General features: G+C 37.0%; 1 protein-coding gene across 1 annotated transcript in view; it reads left to right on the forward strand.

The window, feature by feature from the left end:
• Nucleotides 1–21,676, forward strand: part of LOC106079232 (WD repeat-containing protein on Y chromosome-like) — a 49,599-nt gene that overhangs the window by 23,239 nt on the left and 4,684 nt on the right. The window contains exons 13-23 of the mRNA XM_056021135.1: nt 46–141; nt 630–748; nt 1,815–1,944; nt 2,077–2,204; nt 2,410–2,488; nt 4,227–4,379; nt 5,828–5,994; nt 14,993–15,152; nt 15,363–15,572; nt 19,551–19,729; nt 21,386–21,524. Of these exons, the coding sequence (XP_055877110.1) occupies nt 46–141; nt 630–748; nt 1,815–1,944; nt 2,077–2,204; nt 2,410–2,488; nt 4,227–4,379; nt 5,828–5,994; nt 14,993–15,152; nt 15,363–15,572; nt 19,551–19,729; nt 21,386–21,524 (1,560 nt within the window). The remainder of the gene's footprint in view (nt 1–45; nt 142–629; nt 749–1,814; nt 1,945–2,076; nt 2,205–2,409; nt 2,489–4,226; nt 4,380–5,827; nt 5,995–14,992; nt 15,153–15,362; nt 15,573–19,550; nt 19,730–21,385; nt 21,525–21,676) is intronic.

Genomic DNA, 21,676 nt, shown 5'->3' on the forward strand with positions numbered 1-21,676 from the left:
ATGCTATACTGCCTAGAAACTAACCTAATGAAAAATGTTTTCTAGGTGAGTGTATGCCAGGGGTCAATGGTTCGAGTCTGGGATATTATCACTGGAACTCGAGTTATGCAGTTTGGAATGGCACACAGCAAGAAAGCCCAGGTAAGGACTTGCCTACTACAGCTATTTTTTTAAATATGTGAACATATATATAATTAAAAATAAAAGAAAAAAGTAATATGGTTTCCCAAAAGAAAACATGAATTGGCTTGATTCAACGTAAACACACTATGTGACTTATGAGTTCATTATTATCTTTTCAAACGTAAGCCAATGAAAACTTTGAAGACCAATCTAATATTACACTAAGATGTGGTAGAAATGAAAACATCTTTCCCTTTCGTTGCATTGATATCTATATCGAATAGAAACGATTGTTATTGACAAACGTGAACTGAGAGATGTGTCGACTATTTAGAGCCCGCCAATTGGATACAAAAAGTACAACAAATAGATAGTGTATGTTGGACACGCTTTATATGTATATATTGTAGGTTTAAAATGTTTGGTTGTTTAAAGTCTATGTACAGTAGAGGAAACCAAATCTCAGAATGTGAACATAAAACAGTTGTATTTCTATGTCTGCTCAGGGTCGAGTTGTTCCTGTGGAGATTGAGTCTATTGCTCTGACTGAAAATAAGAAGAGACTCTGTACGGCTGCTGAGGGAGTCATTAAAATTTGGAATTTTTGTGTTGGAGTTGTCTTGAGGTCCTGTACACACTGTTGGATTTGATTGAATACTGATAGAAACATTCATTTGGAATCTTTCACTAACATCTCTATGAGAGAAGTGTAGTATAATTGTGTTTAAGAGTTCCACAGATCAGAAGTGCCTACGTTTTATACCACTAAATATATAGCTGACTCATCAATACCCCTCCCACTAGATACATAGAACAGCCGTATAATAGTATACTCTGTATAGAAGGGGTTAATTTTACTAAGTCATCTCACCTGCACAGATTGTAATACAAGTGAAAAACTAATGTATTAAATAGAACATTTTCTGATCAGAAAACACTGAAGGACACGTCTCTTTCTTGCGTCAATGAAGATTGTAGACTCATGTATGTGTTTATGTAAAGTAAGTTACGAAAGTGTGAAATGAAATTTTAATAGAACTAGATCTTCAACTAGATACAGAACAAAGAAGCCGAAGTAGTCACATAGCGTATGTAGAACCATTTTTTTATTTGGGGTGGCGGGTAGGGTATGGTGAGGATTATTAGAATTCCTGATGCAAAAGTTTTTTGTGAGGGGGAGGGGCGTTGTATTGAAGGTAAAACAAAAGTATACATTTTGTACTTTACTTTTGTTGTGGATGCTTTGGGCTGCTTACTTTTGTTGTGGATGAGGTCTGACTGTTGACTTTTTTTGTGGATGAGGTCTGACTGTTGACTTTTGTTGTGGATGAGGTCTGACTGTTGACTTTTGTTGTGGATGAGGTCTGACTGTTGACTTTTGTTGTAGATGAGGTCTGACTGTTGACTTTTGTTGTGGATGAGGTCTGACTGTTGACTTTTATTGTGGATGAGGTCTGACTGTTGACTTTTGTTGTGGATGAGGTCTGACTGTTGACTTTTATTGTGGATGAGGTCTGACTGTTGACTTTTTTTGTGGATGAGGTCTGACAGTTTACTTTTATTCCCCGTGCGAGAAGCACCACGTATACGAGGCTTGGATATGAGTTCTCTTTGTCCAGTCTGATAACTTCGTTATATTAGTTCAGATTCAGATCCATACTTCTAGTTAACTTTGTATTTTTAACTAACAGAGTTCTAGATATGAGCAATTGTCCAAAGATCACCAGTATCGTGATGGCCAAGAACCAGATCTACGTCACAGGATGGAGTAAATATATCAATGTATTCAGTGACTTTAAGGGAGAGGAAGCAATTAAAAAGGTTTTTGAATTTCTTTGTGACCTAGTCATGCGATGTTATGAAGTGATTAGACCAATAGTAGCGCTTACCCCATTGGAAATGTTTTACATTTAGACTAAAGATAAACTAATACAAAGTGTGTCGTGTCTTCAGTCTTGGGCTATGAAGCACAACGATGACTGTCTAGCTCTGTGTACCCTGGAACCTAATCTGATAGCATCTGCAGCCTACGACGGTAGTATCATCGTCTGGTCAAGGGAAACCACAGAGTCCTACTGCAAGTAAGATAGACAACTTGTACTCGACACTACTACAAATAGACAACATACAGCAACATATTCACAGTTTCAGTACTTGTATGAATACAAACATTATGTCTATGTGTATATGTAGGAAGGATGCTACCTGTCACGAGACACAATTCCTTTGTCTAATATAAATCGTCATAATGTGAAAATATATTTGAAAACAATGTGTTCACCCTAGGCTGCACGCGTCATTCTCGGCTCTTCCTGAACTGGACACTGCGGTCAGAGGTGGTGGCAATAAAAAGAACATCATGTCGGTAAGTCTGTAGGATTCAAACAGAACTTTGCTTGTCAAACGTCAAATTCACTGAAAATAAGTTTGTATTACAAAAATTCTGTCACAAATTAAAATGTTCAACTAGTTTGACCTTGAAATAGAAAAGGACGTTGCACTTAAACTAGCATGAATATAAACCAATGTGTACAATTATTAATGTTAATCCAGTTTTTAGATGTCCTGATGTTTAACCAATGTGTCGATGTCATGATGTTAAACAAATGAGTAGATGTCCTGATGTTTAACCAATGTGATATGTAGCCAAATGTGAGGAAGCTCTGATGTTAAACAAATGTTTAGATATCCTAATTTTAAAGCAATGTATAAATGTCCTGATGTTAAACCAAACTGTAGATGTCCTAATGTTAAAACCAACGTGTACATTGGTATTGTTATGCTCTAAGCCAGTGTCCTTGTTCAGATGTCTAACCCAGTGTCCTTGTTCAGATGTCTTACCCTTATGTCCTTGTTCAGATGTCTAACCCAGTGTTCTTGTTCAGATGTCTTACCCTCCTGTCCTTGTTCAGATGTCTTACCCTCCTGTCCTTGTTCAGATGTCTAACCCAGTGTCCTTGTTCAGATGTCTAACCCTCCTGTCCTTGTTCAGATGTCTTACCCTCCTGTCTTTGTTTAGATTTCTAACCCTCCTGTCCTTGTTTAGATTTCTAACCCTCCTGTCCGTGTTCAGATGTCTAACCCTCCTGTCCGTGTTCAGATGTCTTACCCTCCTGTCCTTGTTCAGATGTCTAACCCTCCTGTCCGTGTTCAGATGTCTTACCCTCCTGTCCGTGTTCAGATGTCTTACACTCCAGTCCTTGTTCAGATGTCTAACCCTCCTGTCCTTGTTCAGATGTTATACCCTCCTGTCCTTGTTCAGATGTCTAACCCTCCTGTCCGTGTTCAGATGTCTTACCCTCCTGTCCGTGTTCAGATGTCTTACACTCCAGTCCTTGTTCAGATGTCTAACCCTCCTGTCCTTGTTCAGATGTTATACCCTCCTGTCCTTGTTCAGATGTCTTACCCTCCTGTCCTTGTTCAGATGTCTAACCCTCCTGTCCGTGTTCAGATGTCTAACCCTCCTGTCCGTGTTTAGATGTCTTACCCTCCTGTCCTTGTTCAGATGTCTTACCCTCCTGTCCTTGTTCAGATGTCTAACCCTCCTGTCCTTGTTCAGATGTCTAACCCTCCTGTCCTTGTTCAGATGTCTAACCCTCCTGTCCGTGTTCAGATGTCTAACCCTCCTGTCCGTGTTCAGATGTCTAACCCTCCTGTCCGTGTTCAGATGTCTTACCCTCCTGTCCTTGTTCAGATGTCTTACCCTCCTTTCCTTGTTCAGATGTCTAACCCTCCTGTCCTTGTTCAAATGTCTTACCCTCCTGTCCTTGTTCAGATGTCTAACCCTCCTGTCCTTGTTCAGATGTCTAACCCTCCTGTCCGTGTTCAGATGTCTAACCCTCCTGTCCGTGTTCAGATGTCTAACCCTCCTGTCCGTGTTCAGATGTCTAACCCTCCTGTCCGTGTTCAGATGTCTAACCCTCCTGTCCTTGTTCAGATGTCTAACCCTCTTGTCCGTGTTCAGATGTCTTACCCTCCTGTCCTTGTTTAGATGTCTAACCCTCCTGTCCTTGTTCAGATGTCTAACCCTCCTGTCCTTGTTCAGATGTCTAACCCTCCTGTCCTTATTCAGATGTCTAACCCTCATGTCCATGTGTCGCCAGGTGGCCGCTGATATGGACACAGCTGACCAGGATGAGAACGATGAGGAACAAGGAGAAGATGCTTTCATGACCATTGGTCGACACTTAAGGAAGGAAGGAGGCTGGTATCGTCTGCTGAGGGCATTGAAGAAAAGACAGATTGAAAGAGAAAAGGTTAGATTGATGGGTCGTGTCTTTGTAAGAGAAAAGAATAGATTTATAGGTCGTGTCATTAAAAGATAAAAGGTTAGATTGATAGGTCATGTCATTGAAAGAGAATAGGTTAGATTAAAGGGTCATGGGACTGTTAACATATGAGTACGACGTGTTGATGTAAGAAGTTTTCAGTTGAGTTCTTTAATGTTATCGTATCTCCAAAACAAAACTAATCAGTCAACACATAGTACATCGTGAATGCCGCTATATATCACATGGTGAATGCTGCTTTATATCACATGGTGAATGCCGCTATATATCACATGGTGAATGCTGCTTTATATCACATGGTGAATGCTGCTTTATATCACATGGTGAATGCTGCTATATATCACATGGTGAATGCTGGTATATATCACATGGTGAATGCTGCTTTATATCACATGGTGAATGCTGCTATATATCACATGGTGAATGCTGCTTTATATCACATGGTGAATGCTGCTTTATATCACATGGTGAATGCCGCTATATATCACATGGTGAATGCTGCTTTATATCACATGGTAAATGCTGCTTTATATCACATGGTGAATGCTGCTTTATATCACATGGTGAATGCTGCTTTATATCACATGGTGAATGCTGCTATATATCACATAGTAAATGCTGCTTTATATCACATGGTGAATGCTGCTTTATATCACATGGTGAATGCTGCTTTAGATCACATGGTGAATGCTGCTATATATCACATGGTGAATGCTGCTTTATATCACATGGTGAATGCTGCTTTATATCACATGGTGAATGCTGCTTTATATCACATGGTGAATGCTGCTATATTTTACATTTTAAAATCTTTTGGTAACGCAGATTTCTGACTTCGAAACTAATGACTTATACAAATCTCAGATTCATTTTTGTTTCTGAGTTCTAACTCGACTTATACTTTCTATCTTAATTCAGCTTTAATTCAATAGTTTTATTCCTGTATCTTTTAATAGTGTCAAAGCTCCAACTAACTAAACGTTATGACAAATAGTTGAGCTACTTGATGTGCGCTACACACGATTACTGCTGCATATAGTTACAACGTAATTGTCTCTGTTGATATAAGATTGGTCTCTGAGTGAAAGTAAAGTAACATTTCCCTTTCATACCTTGCAATCTGTGGGGCAGATGATGCAAAGGTCATCTGTTTCTGTGGCCCACGGTTAACGAGGATGTCCTGTGGCCAGCAAAACGACCAACCGCCTTTACTTTTCCCCAACTAATGTCAGCTACTCATTAGAAATGGGTGTCATTAGAGTCCAAAGATCCAAAATTAAAAATCCCAGTCTTCACCGCCGGTTCGGAAGCCAAGCGTTTTACCGCTCAGCCACCGCACCTTCTGTGTGAGTAATGCATGGATACAAACTCCTGGTCTTGACCTGCTCAACGAAATGTTTGACTTGCTACCACAGAGACGAGCAGCCCTAGAGAGGAAAGACTTTAGTGCCAAGTATAAAAAGAAAAAGAAACGCATGAACATGCAAGGCTTGAGTTTGGTCTACGAGTCGGCCGTTGAGACATTAGTCTTTCTGGAGACACGACGACCAATTGATCCACAGACAGCAACGCTAATAGCTGGGTAAGAGCAAAATGCCTAAGTCGTTGCACTATGTCTGTACTGCTAATAGTTTGTTTTTACATGGAACTTGAAGAATAATTGTAAGATGTCCTGTTTTCTAAAAGATTATTTTCTTTCGCTATTTGTTTTAGCCTTTTCTCTGAATATTAGAAGTCTGTCTGGATATAAGAAGAAGTCTGTCTGGATATAAGAAGAAGTCTGTCTGGATATAAGAAGTCTGTCTGGATATAAGAAGTCTGTCTGGATATAACAAGTCTGTCTGGATATAAGAAGTCTGTCTGGATATAAGAAGTCTGTCTGGATATAAGAAGAAGTCTGTCTGGATATAAGAAGTCTGTCTGGATATAAGAAGTCTGTCTGGATATAAGAAGTCTGTCTGGATATAAGAAGAAGTCTGTCTGGATATAAGAAGAAGTCTGTCTGGATATAAGAAGAAGTCTGTCTGGATATAAGAAGAAGTCTGTCTGGATATAAGAAGTCTGTCTGGATATAAGAAGTCTGTCTGGATATAAGAAGAAGTCTGTCTGGATATAAGAAGTCTGTCTGGATATAAGAAGTCTGTCTGGATATAAGAAGTCTGTCTGGATATAAGAAGTCTGTCTGGATATAAGAAGTCTGTCTGGATATAAGAAGAAGTCTGTCTGGATATAAGAAGAAGTCTGTCTGGATATAAGAAGAAGTCTGTCTGGATATAAGAAGTCTGTCTGGATATAAAAAGTCTGTCTGGATATAAGAAGTCTGTCTGGATATAAGAAGTCTGTCTGGATATAAGAAGAAGTCTGTCTGGATATAAGAAGAAGTCTGTCTGGATATAAGAAGTCTGTCTGGATATAAGAAGAAGTCTATCTGGATATAAGAAGAAGTCTGTCTGGATATAAGAAGAAGTCTGTCTGGATATAAGAAGTCTGTCTGGATATAAGAAGTCTGTCTGGATATAAGAAGTCTGTCTGGATATAAGAAGTCTGTCTGGATATAAGAAGTCTGTCTGGATATAAGAAGTCTGTCTGGATATAAGAAGAAGTCTGTCTGGATATAAGAAGAAGTCTGTCTGGATATAAGAAGAAGTCTGTCTGGATATAAGAAGAAGTCTATCTGGATATAACAAGTCTGTCTGGATATAAGAAGTCTGTCTGGATATAAGAAGTCTGTCTGGATATAAGAAGAAGTCTGTCTGGATATAAGAAGAAGTCTATCTGGATATAAGAAGAAGTCTGTCTGGATATAAGAAGAAGTCTGTCTGGATATAAGAAGTCTGTCTGGATATAAGAAGTCTGTCTGGATATAAGAAGTCTGTCTGGATATAAGAAGTCTGTCTGGATATAAGAAGAAGTCTGTCTGGATATAAGAAGTCTGTCTGGATATAAGAAGAAGTCTGTCTGGATATAAGAAGAAGTCTGTCTGGATATAAGAAGAAGTCTTTCTGGATATAAGAAGAAGTCTGGATATAAGAAGTCTGTCTGGATATAAGAAGTCTGTCTGGATATAAGAAGTCTGTCTGGATATAAGAAGTCTGTCTGGATATAAGAAGAAGTCTGTCTGGATATAAGAAAAAGTCTGTCTGGATATAAGAAGAAGTCTGTCTGGATATAAGAAGAAGTCTGTCTGGATATAAGAAGTCTGTCTGGATATAAGAAGTCTGTCTGGATATAAGAAGTCTGTCTGGATATAAGAAGAAGTCTGTCTGGATATAAGAAGAAGTCTGTCTGGATATAAGAAGAAGTCTGTCTGGATATAAGAAGTCTATCTGGATATAAGAAGTCTGTCTGGATATAAGAAGTCTGTCTGGATATAAGAAGTCTGTCTGGATATAAGAAGTCTGTCTGGATATAAGAAGAAGTCTGTCTGGATATAAGAAGTCTGTCTGGATATAAGAAGTCTGTCTGGATATAAGAAGAAGTCTGTCTGGATATAAGAAGAAGTCTGTCTGGATATAAGAAGTCTGTCTGGATATAAGAAGAAGTCTGTCTGGATATAAGAAGAAGTCTGTCTGGATATAAGAAGAAGTCTGTCTGGATATAAGTAGAAGTCTGTCTGGATATAAGAAGTCTGTCTGGATATAAGAAGTCTGTCTGGATATAAGAAGAAGTCTGTCTGGATATAAGAAGTCTGTCTGGATATAAGAAGAAGTCTGTCTGGATATAAGAAGAAGTCTGTCTGGATATAAGAAGAAGTCTGTCTGGATATAAGAAGAAGTCTGTCTGGATATAAGAAGAAGTCTGTCTGGATATAAGAAGAAGTCTGTCTGGATATAAGAAGTCTGTCTGGATATAAGAAGAAGTCTGTCTGGATATAAGAAGAAGTCCATCTGGATATAAGAAGTCTGTCTGGATATAAGAAGTCTGTCTGGATATAAGAAGAAGTCTGTCTGGATATAAGAAGTCTGTCTGGATATAAGAAGTCTGTCTGGATATAAGAAGTCTGTCTGGATATAAGAAGAAGTCTGTCTGGATATAAGAAGTCTGTCTGGATATAAGAAGTCTGTCTGGATATAAGAAGTCTGTCTGGATATAAGAAGTCTGTCTGGATATAAGAAGAAGTCTGTCTGGATATAAGAAGAAGTCTGTCTGGATATAAGAAGTCTGTCTGGATATAAGAAGAAGTCTGTCTGGATATAAGAAGTCTGTCTGGATATAAGAAGAAGTCTGTCTGGATATAAGAAGTCTGTCTGGATATAAGAAGTCTGTCTGGATATAAGAAGTCTGTCTGGATATAAGAAGTCTGTCTGGATATAAGAAGAAGTCTGTCTGGATATAAGAAGAAGTCTGTCTGGATATAAGAAGTCTGTCTGGATATAAGAAGTCTGTCTGGATATAAGAAGAAGTCTGTCTGGATATAAGAAGAAGTCTGTCTGGATATAAGAAGTCTGTCTGGATATAAGAAGAAGTCTGTCTGGATATAAGAAGTCTGTCTGGATATAAGAAGTCTGTCTGGATATAAGAAGTCTGTCTGGATATAAGAAGTCTGTCTGGATATAAGAAGAAGTCTGTCTGGATATAAGAAGAAGTCTGTCTGGATATAAGAAGAAGTCTGTCTGGATATAAGAAGAAGTCTGTCTGGATATAAGAAGTCTGTCTGGATATAAGAAGTCTGTCTTGATATAAGAAGTCTGTCTGGATATAAGAAGAAGTCTGTCTGGATATAAGAAGAAGTCTGTCTGGATATAAGAAGAAGTCTGTCTGGATATAAGAAGTCTATCTGGATATAAGAAGTCTGTCTGGATATAAGAAGTCTGTCTGGATATAAGAAGTCTGTCTGGATATAAGAAGTCTGTCTGGATATAAGAAGAAGTCTGTCTGGATATAAGAAGAAGTCTGTCTGGATATAAGAAGTCTGTCTGGATATAAGAAGAAGTCTGTCTGGATATAAGAAGAAGTCTGTCTGGATATAAGAAGTCTGTCTGGATATAAGAAGTCTGTCTGGATATAAGAAGTCTGTCTGGATATAAGAAGAAGTCTGTCTGGATATAAGAAGAAGTCTGTCTAGATATAAGAAGAAGTCTGTCTGGATATAAGAATAAGTCTGTCTGGATATAAGAAGTCTGTCTGGATATAAGAAGTCTGTCTGGATATAAGAAGTCTGTCTGGATATAAGAAGAAGTCTGTCTGGATATAAGAAGAAGTCTGTCTGGATATAAGAAGTCTGTCTGGATATAAGAAGAAGTCTGTCTGGATATAAGAAGTCTGTCTGGATATAAGAAGTCTGTCTGGATATAAGAAGAAGTCTGTCTGAATATAAGAAGTCTGTCTGGATATAAGAAGAAGTCTGTCTGGATATAAGAAGTCTGTCTGGATATAAGAAGTCTGTCTGGATATAAGAAGTCTGTCTGGATATAAGAAGAAGTCTGTCTGGATATAAGAAGAAGTTTATCTGGATATAAGAAGAAGTCTATCTGGATATAAGAAGTCTGTCTGGATATAAGAAGTCTGTCTGGATATAAGAAGAAGTCTGTCTGGATATAAGAAGAAGTCTATCTGGATATAAGAAGAAGTCTGTCTGGATATAAGAAGAAGTCTATCTGGATATAAGAAGAAGTCTATCTGGATATAAGAAGTCTGTCTGGATATAAGAAGAAGTCTGTCTGGATATAAGAAGAAGTCTGTCTGGATATAAGAAGAAGTCTGTCTGGATATAAGAAGAAGTCTGTCTGGATATAAGAAGAAGTCTGTCTGGATATAAGAAGAAGTCTGTCTGGATATAAGAAGAAGTCTGTCTGGATATAAGAAGAAGTCTGTCTGGATATAAGAAGAAGTCTGTCTGGATATAAGAAGAAGTCTGTCTGGATATAAGAAGAAGTTTGTCTGGATATAAGAAGAAGTCTGTCTGGATATAAGAAGAAGTCTATCTGGATATAAGAAGAAGTCTGTCTGGATATAAGAAGAAGTCTATCTGGATATAAGAAGAAGTCTATCTGGATATAAGAAGTCTGTCTGGATATAAGAAGAAGTCTGTCTGGATATAAGAAGAAGTCTGTCTGGATATAAGAAGAAGTCTGTCTGGATATAAGAAGAAGTCTGTCTGGATATAAGAAGAAGTCTGTCTGGATATAAGAAGAAGTCTGTCTGGATATAAGAAGAAGTCTGTCTGGATATAAGAAGAAGTCTGTCTGGATATAAGAAGAAGTCTATCTGGATATAAGAAGAAGTCTGTCTGGATATAAGAAGAAGTCTATCTGGATATAAGAAGAAGTCTGTCTGGATATAAGAAGAAGTCTGTCTGGATATAAGAAGAAGTCTGTCTGGATATAAGAAGAAGTCTGTCTGGATATAAGAAGAAGTCTGTCTGGATATAAGAAGAAGTCTGTCTGGATATAAGAAGAAGTCTGTCTGGATATAAGAAGAAGTCTGTCTGGATATAAGAAGAAGTCTGTCTGGATATAAGAAGAAGTCTGTCTGGATATAAGAAGTCTGTCTGGATATAAGAAGAAGTCTGTCTGGATATAAGAAGAAGTCCATCTGGATATAAGAAGTCTGTCTGGATATAAGAAGTCTGTCTGGATATAAGAAGTCTGTCTGGATATAAGAAGAAGTCTGTCTGGATATAAGAAGTCTGTCTGGATATAAGAAGTCTGTCTGGATATAAGAAGTCTGTCTGGATATAAGAAGAAGTCTGTCTGGATATAAGAAGTCTGTCTGGATATAAGAAGTCTGTCTGGATATAAGAAGTCTGTCTGGATATAAGAAGTCTGTCTGGATATAAGAAGAAGTCTGTCTGGATATAAGAAGAAGTCTGTCTGGATATAAGAAGTCTGTCTGGATATAAGAAGAAGTCTGTCTGGATATAAGAAGTCTGTCTGGATATAAGAAGAAGTCTGTCTGGATATAAGAAGTCTGTCTGGATATAAGAAGTCTGTCTGGATATAAGAAGAAGTCTGTCTGGATATAAGAAGAAGTCTGTCTGGATATAAGAAGAAGTATTCTTGATATAAGAAGAAGTCTGTCTGGATATAAGAAGTCTGTCTGGATATAAGAAGAAGTCTGTCTGGATATAAGAAGTCTGTCTGGATATAAGAAGAAGTCTGTCTGGATATAAGAAGTCTGTCTGGATATAATAAGAAGTCTGTCTGGATATAAGAAGAAGTCTGTCTGGATATAAGAAGTCTGTCTGGATATAAGAAGAAGTCTGTCTGGATATAAGAAGAAGTCTGTCTGGATATAAGAAGAAGTCTGTCTGGATATAAGAAGTCTGTCTGGATATAAGAAGTCTGTCTGGATATAAGAAGAAGTCTGTCTGGATATAAGAAGAAGTCTGTCTGGATATAAGAAGAAGTCTACCTGCATATAAGAAGTCTGTCTGGATATAATAAGAAGTCTGTCTGGATATAAGAAGAAGTCTGTCTGGATATAAGAAGTCTGTCTGGATATAAGAAGAAGTCTATCTGGATATAAGAAGTCTGTCTGGATATAAGAAGAAGTCTATCTGGATATAAGAAGTCTGTCTGGATATAAGAAGAAGTCTGTCTGGATATAAGAAGTCTGTCTGGATATAAAGAGTCTGTCTGGATATAAGAAGAAGTCTGTCTGGATATAAGAAGTCTGTCTGGATATAAGAAGTCTGTCTGGATATAAGAAGTCTGTCTGGATATAAGAAGTCTGTCTGGATATAAGAAGTCTGTCTGGATATAAGAAGTCTGTCTGGATATAAGAAGAAGTCTGTCTGGATATTAGAAGAAGTCTGTCTGGATATAAGAAGAAGTCTGTCTGGATATAAGAAGTCTGTCTGGATATAAGAAGTCTGTCTGGATATGAGAAGTCTGTCTGGATATAAGAAGTCTGTCTGGATATAAGAAGTCTGTCTGGATATAAGAAGAAGTCTGTCTGGATATAAGAAGTCTGTCTGGATATAAGAAGTCTGTCTGGATATAAGAAGTCTGTCTGGATATAAGAAGAAGTCTGTCTGGATATAAGAAGAAGTCTGTCTGGATATAAGAAAAAGTCTATCTGGATATAAGAAGAAGTCTATCTGGATATAAGAAGTCTGTCTGGATATAAGAAGTCTGTCTGGATATAAGAAGTCTGTCTGGATATAAGAAGAAGTCTGTCTGGATATAAGAAGAAGTCTATCTTGATATAAGAAGAAGTCTTTCTGGATATAAGAAGAAGTCTATCTGGATATAAGAAGAAGTCTATCTGGATATAAGAAGTCTGTCTGGATATAAGAAGAAGTCTGTCTGGATATAAGAAGAAGTCTGTCTGGATATAAGAAGAAGTCTGTCTGGATATAAGAAGAAGTCTGTCTGGATATAAGAAGTCTGTCTGGATATAAGAAGAAGTCTGTCTGGATATAAGAAGAAGTCTATCTGGATATAAGAAGAAGTCTGTCTGGATATAAGAAGAAGTCTATCTGGATATAAGAAGAAGTCTATCTGGATATAAGAAGTCTGTCTGGATATAAGAAGAAGTCTGTCTGGATATAAGAAGAAGTCTGTCTGGATATAAGAAGAAGTCTGTCTGGATATAAGAAGAAGTCTGTCTGGATATAAGAAGAAGTCTGTCTGGATATAAGAAGAAGTCTGTCTGGATATAAGAAGAAGTCTGTCTGGATATAAGAAGAAGTCTGTCTGGATATAAGAAGAAGTCTGTCTGGATATAAGAAGAAGTCTGTCTGGATATAAGAAGAAGTCTGTCTGGATATAAGAAGAAGTCTATCTGGATATAAGAAGAAGTCTGTCTGGATATAAGAAGAAGTCTATCTGGATATAAGAAGAAGTCTATCTGGATATAAGAAGTCTGTCTGGATATAAGAAGAAGTCTGTCTGGATATAAGAAGAAGTCTGTCTGGATATAAGAAGAAGTCTGTCTGGATATAAGAAGAAGTCTGTCTGGATATAAGAAGAAGTCTGTCTGGATATAAGAAGAAGTCTGTCTGGATATAAGAAGAAGTCTGTCTGGATATAAGAAGAAGTCTGTCTGGATATAAGAAGAAGTCTGTCTGGATATAAGAAGTCTGTCTGGATATAAGAAGAAGTCTGTCTGGATATAAGAAGAAGTCCATCTGGATATAAGAAGTCTGTCTGGATATAAGAAGTCTGTCTGGATATAAGAAGTCTGTCTGGATATAAGAAGAAGTCTGTCTGGATATAAGAAGTCTGTCTGGATATAAGAAGTCTGTCTGGATATAAGAAGTCTGTCTGGATATAAGAAGAAGTCTGTCTGGATATAAGAAGTCTGTCTGGATATAAGAAGTCTGTCTGGATATAAGAAGTCTGTCTGGATATAAGAAGTCTGTCTGGATATAAGAAGAAGTCTGTCTGGATATAAGAAGAAGTCTGTCTGGATATAAGAAGTCTGTCTGGATATAAGAAGAAGTCTGTCTGGATATAAGAAGTCTGTCTGGATATAAGAAGAAGTCTGTCTGGATATAAGAAGTCTGTCTGGATATAAGAAGTCTGTCTGGATATAAGAAGAAGTCTGTCTGGATATAAGAAGAAGTCTGTCTGGATATAAGAAGAAGTATTCTTGATATAAGAAGAAGTCTGTCTGGATATAAGAAGTCTGTCTGGATATAAGAAGAAGTCTGTCTGGATATAAGAAGTCTGTCTGGATATAAGAAGAAGTCTGTCTGGATATAAGAAGTCTGTCTGGATATAATAAGAAGTCTGTCTGGATATAAGAAGAAGTCTGTCTGGATATAAGAAGTCTGTCTGGATATAAGAAGAAGTCTGTCTGGATATAAGAAGAAGTCTGTCTGGATATAAGAAGAAGTCTGTCTGGATATAAGAAGTCTGTCTGGATATAAGAAGTCTGTCTGGATATAAGAAGAAGTCTGTCTGGATATAAGAAGAAGTCTGTCTGGATATAAGAAGAAGTCTACCTGCATATAAGAAGTCTGTCTGGATATAATAAGAAGTCTGTCTGGATATAAGAAGAAGTCTGTCTGGATATAAGAAGTCTGTCTGGATATAAGAAGAAGTCTATCTGGATATAAGAAGTCTGTCTGGATATAAGAAGAAGTCTATCTGGATATAAGAAGTCTGTCTGGATATAAGAAGAAGTCTGTCTGGATATAAGAAGTCTGTCTGGATATAAAGAGTCTGTCTGGATATAAGAAGAAGTCTGTCTGGATATAAGAAGAAGTCTGTCTGGATATAATAAGAAGTCTGTCTGGATATAAGAAGAAGTCTGTCTGGATATAAGAAGTCTGTCTGGATATAAGAAGAAGTCTGTCTGGATATAAGAAGTCTGTCTGGATATAAGAAGTCTGTCTGGATATAAGAAGAAGTCTGTCTGGATATAAGAAGAAGTCTGTCTGGATATAAGAAGAAGTCTGTCTGGATATAAGAAGTCTGTCTGGATATAAGAAGAAGTCTGTCTGGATATAAGAAGAAGTCTGTCTGGATATAAGAAGTCTGTCTGGATATAAGAAGAAGTCTGTCTGGATATAAGAAGAAGTCTGTCTGGATATAAGAACTCTTTTCTTTTACTGGTGACAACTTTGAAAATTTGATATTTTTATTTCTACTTGTTTATACTTCATTGACTTTAAAATACTCTTGTATCAGGGGCGCCGAGTGTTGGATTAGATTCTGGTCACTTCATCCCAAGGGTGGTCTGCTTGGTCAGTTCACTAGCACCAGACGTAAACTAGAGAGTATCAGGTGCATGACAACAGACAAAAACAATGAGTACCTGATCACCGGAGATACGATGGGTTTGTTGAGGGTGAGGTCATTTCAATGTTTTGAGACATGTTCATAGTATGACATTTTCTACATTGTCTGAGGCTGACAGCCATATTGACTTGATTTACACAATAGTAACTCTTAAATCCTTTTAACTATGATAAAAAAAATTGTTTTTGTATTAGATCTGGGAAATCTAGGACATTAAAGAGTTTTGTAATACTGACAAAGGGCTGTGTTCATGTCTTAGATCTGGGACATTAAAGAGTTCTGTAATGCTGACAAGTTGACGCCTGAAGAAAGAGAAGAACGAGAGAGACGTCTAAAGAAAACTTTTGTCTACAGCAGACTTCCATTTAAACCAGAAGAGATTCTGGACACAATGGAGAAACTTAGAGAGAAAAGAATCTCAGTACCGGATGCCAGTAAACCCAGAAAAAACTTAAAGTCTCCGCGACTGGTTAGTTACACTTTCTACTAAACTTATATCAACTCTGTATGTATGTCTGTCTGTCTGGTAAAAAGTTTGTACACGTTATTTCTCCCACACCCAATCTCGGATCAAGTTTAAATTTTACACTATTATTTCTTTTACCTGACAACACCAGAATCAATAAAAAAAGACCAATTAGTTAATTAATTATTTTGTTTGGTATCTCAAACAAGGGAAATAAATTGTACTTGCCTGAAGAGGTGGTATAAGCAGAATTAGTCCCCTTCATTGGTCGCCTCTGAATTGAAACAAAAAATAGATCACTATACAATCTTCTCTAGACATAAGTACCTAACCCTATCTGCTGAGATATTTGCTCATATCGGCCCGAGGAGGCATGAGCAACAAGTTTGAATTTAGGTTGTTCCCCTTTTTTCTTTTGGAAATGCCTTTAAAAAGCAATAGCGGTAAATCCACTCAGCCCTTTCTTTCTCTCCCCCCTCCCTCCCAACTGGTCCAGACAAGTGATAGAGTTAGACCGTAGTGAGAAAGATAAAAGCTTAAATAGCGCCAAACAAAGCAATAGGTACAAATATTATTAATCGCATATATTTATTGTTGTTGGTCTAGATCTATTACAAATCTAATGACATGACTGATCCAAACTAATTGTTACAATTACACCACTAGCGGATCCAGAACTTTGAAATGAGGTAGGGGGGAGGCGATTTTTTTCCAAACCTTAACCTAACGCCCAGTAAACCCTAACGCCCAGTAAACCCTAACCCTAAGCATAAACGCGCGTACAAGCATATATTAGAATTTATTTTAAAAAAAGCCAGTGTTTCTCAACCTTCAGCCAAAAAAAGAAACACACACAAAAAAACAACACCAGACATGTGGAGGCCTGACAGGGGCCGAGCGCTGTGAGCTCCCCAGCAGGAGTTTTTGTTTTTGCATTCTTCACTGCAGAACCGCATTCTCCTGACATCTACAGCTTATTATTCATCCTATTAAACAAGACCTTTTATTATGTTTTACTTGAAAAAAAAAAAATAGCCATGTTGAGGCCTTTCTCTTGACACCCCTAGAAAGCGAAGCCCTGACGCCAAAAGCGTTTTCTTGCATTCTTCACTGCAGAAACGCATTCTCCTGACATCTACAGCTCGTCCTATTAAAAAGGATCCTTTGAATAATGTTTTACTTGAAAAATATTCTAATATGAATTTACAGACCCTTACTACATTGCAAATACAACCGATTTGTTCTTGAAAAGAAAAGGTACCCAACATATTTAAATTAAGACTTTGAGGATCGCCGCCGCAAAAAAAAAAAATATTCGAAAAATAATATTTAAAAAAAAGCTCATTTGTAAGTTATTTATTTTGTTCAATCGGCATGCTTGTAACTTTGTTTGTTACAGAACTAGAATTCAAAGCTCTAAACAAACAATTTCGCAAGTGCGAGGAGAAATTAAGTTGACCATTTATTTTCTTTTCTAATTTTTTTTTGCATTTTTAGGATTCTGGTCTGTAATGTGAGCTATAGTCTCAAAATGTTTTTATACAATAGAAAAATATCAGTATGAGGAAAGGTTAGAAAAAGGTGACTAGGAAAATAATATTTGGGTTCAGAATTGTTACTCTTATAATGAAAAATTTCGTATGAATTCTAAATTTTCTAATACAAAGTCTTTCTTAGAATAACTAAGATAAATTTGTGTGTAGTTACATAAACGCTGTCGCCTTATTTGACTTTTGTGTTTTAAAACGTCATCTCTTCATCTGGAAAGGGGAGAGGGTGGTAGAGTGAAAACGTTAATCCTCTTTCGATTTTATAATTTCTGCTCATGATTGCATTTGGCATTAAAGAATAGGGGGTGGGGTGACTCGATAAAAGAATTTAATTTATAGCATATATAAATTATATCAGTAAATTTTTTTTATATTTTTGTAATTTCTTAACTAAATACAAAAAGAGAAAAGTATTAGTTTGTCCGATGGGCGGAAGGTGATTACATGTATCGCCCCTCCCACCTTGTACAACCCTTTTTTCATTTTATATTTACTAATGATAACATTTGAGCTCAGAGTGTGTGTGCGACATAATATACAAATGGGTTAAAACATCAATATGTAGCTTTTATTATACTAGTCGACCCACGGCGTAGCATACGCCGTTATTTTGCAGGGCTGGCCTTAGGCCAATGCAACCTATGCGACCGCAGTGGGCCCCACACTTTCATAGGGCCCTCGCTAGTCCTATAACTTGTAACAGAATTCCAACAGCCTCCTGATGTAACAGGAGCTCCTTGAAATCTCCTGAAATTGCAAAATATACGAAAAAGTCCACGAAATCTCTGGAAATTAATTTTTTTTTTGAAAGCTCATACAAATCTCATGAAATTTATAGACAAAAATTGTCATTTTTGGGTGTCATTCAATATGGAAAACACCAATCCTACGCGCGATAAGTAAAAACGGCATTATGCATTACCCGTAATTGTGTAATCTGGTGAAAGAAGCTTCTCGCGCGTCAAACTAATGAAGAATTACTCGAGTTCAACAATTCTCGTATAGATATATTGAAACATTTGGTAATTCTTGCTATTGAGCGTGATCTATTTAGGAAATAAATTTTTATGACATACTGTATGACTTCGCTACACGCAAGGCTCGTAAAGTAATTCTGCACGTAGTAAAAATGAAAAATAAAATGCAAAGACGAATTTATTTTCTAATATAAATTCTTAATTGTCACTTATAATCCGTATCCCTACCCAAACTTGGCCCCGCGAAATCCGTTTTGCATAGGGCCCCACAACGGTTGAGTCCGGCCCTACTATTTAGTGACTAAAAGTACTTGGGGTGGAAATAAAAAAGACACGACTTCTTGGTCACAACGGTTAAGTCCGGCCCTGCTATTTTGTGACGGGTGAATACTACTTGTTCTGCCCACCTCTTTTTTTTTCGTAATGTAACTCTAGTCCGTCCCACTTGCAGAAATAAAAGAGTGATCTTTCCTTTACTTCTTGCGTGTCCAAACTCTTGAGCCATGAAGAGGATAATATATATATATATAGATAGATTCAACTAATTTTGTTCACAAACTATGGTTTCTCCATAAAAATAGGATCCCCCCCCCATTCAGGGGACTAAAGTGGGGAGGGCAGTAGAAGCAATCGTCAATCCCCCCCCCCCCCCTTTTACCGAATCGGCTAAGATACCAGAAGTTTAGCGACATAATATAAAAATTATATTGTAATTCAACTAATTTTGTTCACAAACTATGATTTCTAATTAAAAGTAGGGCCCCACTCAAAGGGTTTAGGTTGGAAGGGCAGTAGATATATTCTAATCTAAAAATAGGTTGAAATATAAATGATTAGTATATTAGTAAACTAATAAATTCGTATACAAATTGTGTGATTTCTTTACTAAAATTCGTCCGCCACCCCATTTCAGGGGGGGGGGGGAGGGCGAGCGCCCCTTCCGCCCCGCCCCCCTTGATCCGCCAGTGAATTACACTTTGTATAAGCTTGGCTTCTTTTTTTTTAAAGTTTTTTAAATTTTTTGTTTGTTTGTTTATGTCCCTTTGTGAGGCATTAATTCAATTGGTAACTAAGGACTAGGGTAAGGGATGACAATTGTAATTTGAAGAGAAAAAGAAAATATACATGTCTATTTTATGTTTATTTCATAGCTAAGTGATGCGTTGCTAGCGTTTACAATTACAATCCTAAAAAAGGTCAACGACATTTTATCCCCAAATTTAAATCAGCTGACCTCAGTTGTCCAATAAAAAGCTGAAGTACAACAAGATCGGTGTTATTATAAGGCGTCCTACCCTGTTATCTGATCCAGTGTAAATACCATGGGCCATACACTTCAACTGTTAAATTGTATACTAAATACTTTAATAAATAAAAGAGTATTGTAGAATGATAGACACTATGTTACTTATTGATTCCATCAATGCTCAAAGTCTTGCCAAACTTGTGTTCAGCTGAGCAGTGTGCGATGTCACACACAGCCAATTGTCTCCGTGGAACTCATTGATGAAAGGAATCTCATTCTGACTGCCAGCCAGGACCGTACTGTTAGACTTTGGACCAAGAACTGTACTTACATCGGGACCTTTGGTGAGATCTGGAAGCCAATACCAACTGTAGTGGGAGCTGTTGTGTAAGTTATGCTATAACATACATACTTACATTTTTTGAATTAAGAATTTTTTTCCCCAAGTAATTCCACATCTCTGTAGTCTGTTTAGTTGTATTAAAAATGTTATACTACTAAGTAATTTATAACAATACCTCTATTTCCCAATGTTCTTTTCCTAAACGGAAAACATTGCAAATTCTGAGTATTTAGCGGAACACATTGCACATTCTGAGTGTTTAGCGGAACACTTTGCACATTCTGAGTATTTAGTGGAACACTTTGCACATTCTGAGTATTTAGCGGAACACATCGCACATTCTGAGTGTTTATCGGAACACTTGGCACATTCTGAGTATTTAGCGGAACACATCGCACATTCTGAGTGTTTATCGGAACACATCGCACATTCTGAGTGTTTATCGGAACACATCGCACATTCTGAGTGTTTATCGGAACACTTTCTTATATCTTTAGAGAGATATTAATTCACGTGGTGCACTACTAGTTAATTATTCCATGAGTTCGTTCAATACCTATTGAGGCCTTGCAGAACACTAGAGAGTTCCTAGGTAAACAGTTTGGGAAACACTGCTCTATTCAATTCGAAAGCTGCTAACAAAAACTTAAAACCTGGGTGAGTGGACACACATCAAAAAACGGCTTTAACGATTTTCTTAGAAATTTGACAGTCAATGTATATCGTTGAGGAAAGAATGACTAGATCTTTGATGACACGGACACTTTAGTTGGACTATTATAATTTTCAATCAAAAAAAAAAGAAACAAATGTATAGTCTTCTGAGAAGTCTAGATCTAAAGGCCAATTATTGGAATATTATACAGTGTAGTAGACCTATACATTCGCTTATCCATGATTCTTCTTCGGGGAAGGGGTGATGTGTGACGGGTTAACATTATTTCATTGTTTTTTAATCGAGTATTTAATAGCTATAAAGAGAAAAAAATAGCTCTATACATTGTATTAAGGAGGCACTGTCTTTTTTTTTAAAGTATTCTTAATGCTTTTCTTGTGTTGGTTGATTTGGAGAACCAGTTAATCAGTGGGCGATTGAAACGAAACAAAAATTCTTCTAAGATTTTGTCCAATCACGTCACAAGAATTTGTTGTTGTTTTTTTCTGTCAACTTTTATATGAAACTTAAATCTTTTACACCCTGGAATTCCCCAGGTCTTTGTTTAATGACAGGCTGACTTCGGTACCTTTCTTCATTATTTTATTTCTCAATGCTTTAGACAAAGGTTTTTTTTTATGGCCGACAATGTTTAGACGTGTGAATAAAAAATGTTACCAAATTAATCTATAAATTTGTAGAGCATTTGTCAAACAATGTGTTTTATTTCTAAACTAATAATCAGCTACATCTATAAACATATTTCCACGTGTAATCAGCTACATCTATAAACATATTTCCACGTGTAATCAGCTACATCTATAAACATATTTCCACGTGTAATCAGCTACATCTATAAACATATTTCCACGTGTAATCAGCTACATCTATAAACATATTTCCACGTGTAATCAGCTACATCTATAAACATATTTCCACGTGTAATCAGCTACATCTATAAACATATTTCCACGTGTAATCAGCTACATCTATAAACATATTTCCACGTGTAATCAGCTACATCTATAAACATATTTCCAATCAGTGAAAAGTTCCCGCGGTTACCTAAAGATATCCAGCGTTGTGCCTCTGCTCGCTCTCTGGCTACGCTACACAATGGGAAAATGCCCAAGTGGAGAACTGCTTGCTATGTGGTCAGACGTCATATATATGAACAACGCAGAGTAAGTCTAGATATGTGTGTGAGTGTGTGTGTGTGTGTGAGTGTGTTCTGTGCACTTTTGACGAACTATTATATATTAGCTGTGTAGAATCGTCTGACGTTTAAAGATTGAATTGTTAAGGTTCACTAACTGTATCACAAATGACTTACTTT

Source organism: Biomphalaria glabrata, chromosome 2, assembly GCF_947242115.1.
Source record: "Biomphalaria glabrata chromosome 2, xgBioGlab47.1, whole genome shotgun sequence".
Classification (NCBI taxonomy): Eukaryota; Metazoa; Mollusca; class Gastropoda; family Planorbidae; genus Biomphalaria; species Biomphalaria glabrata.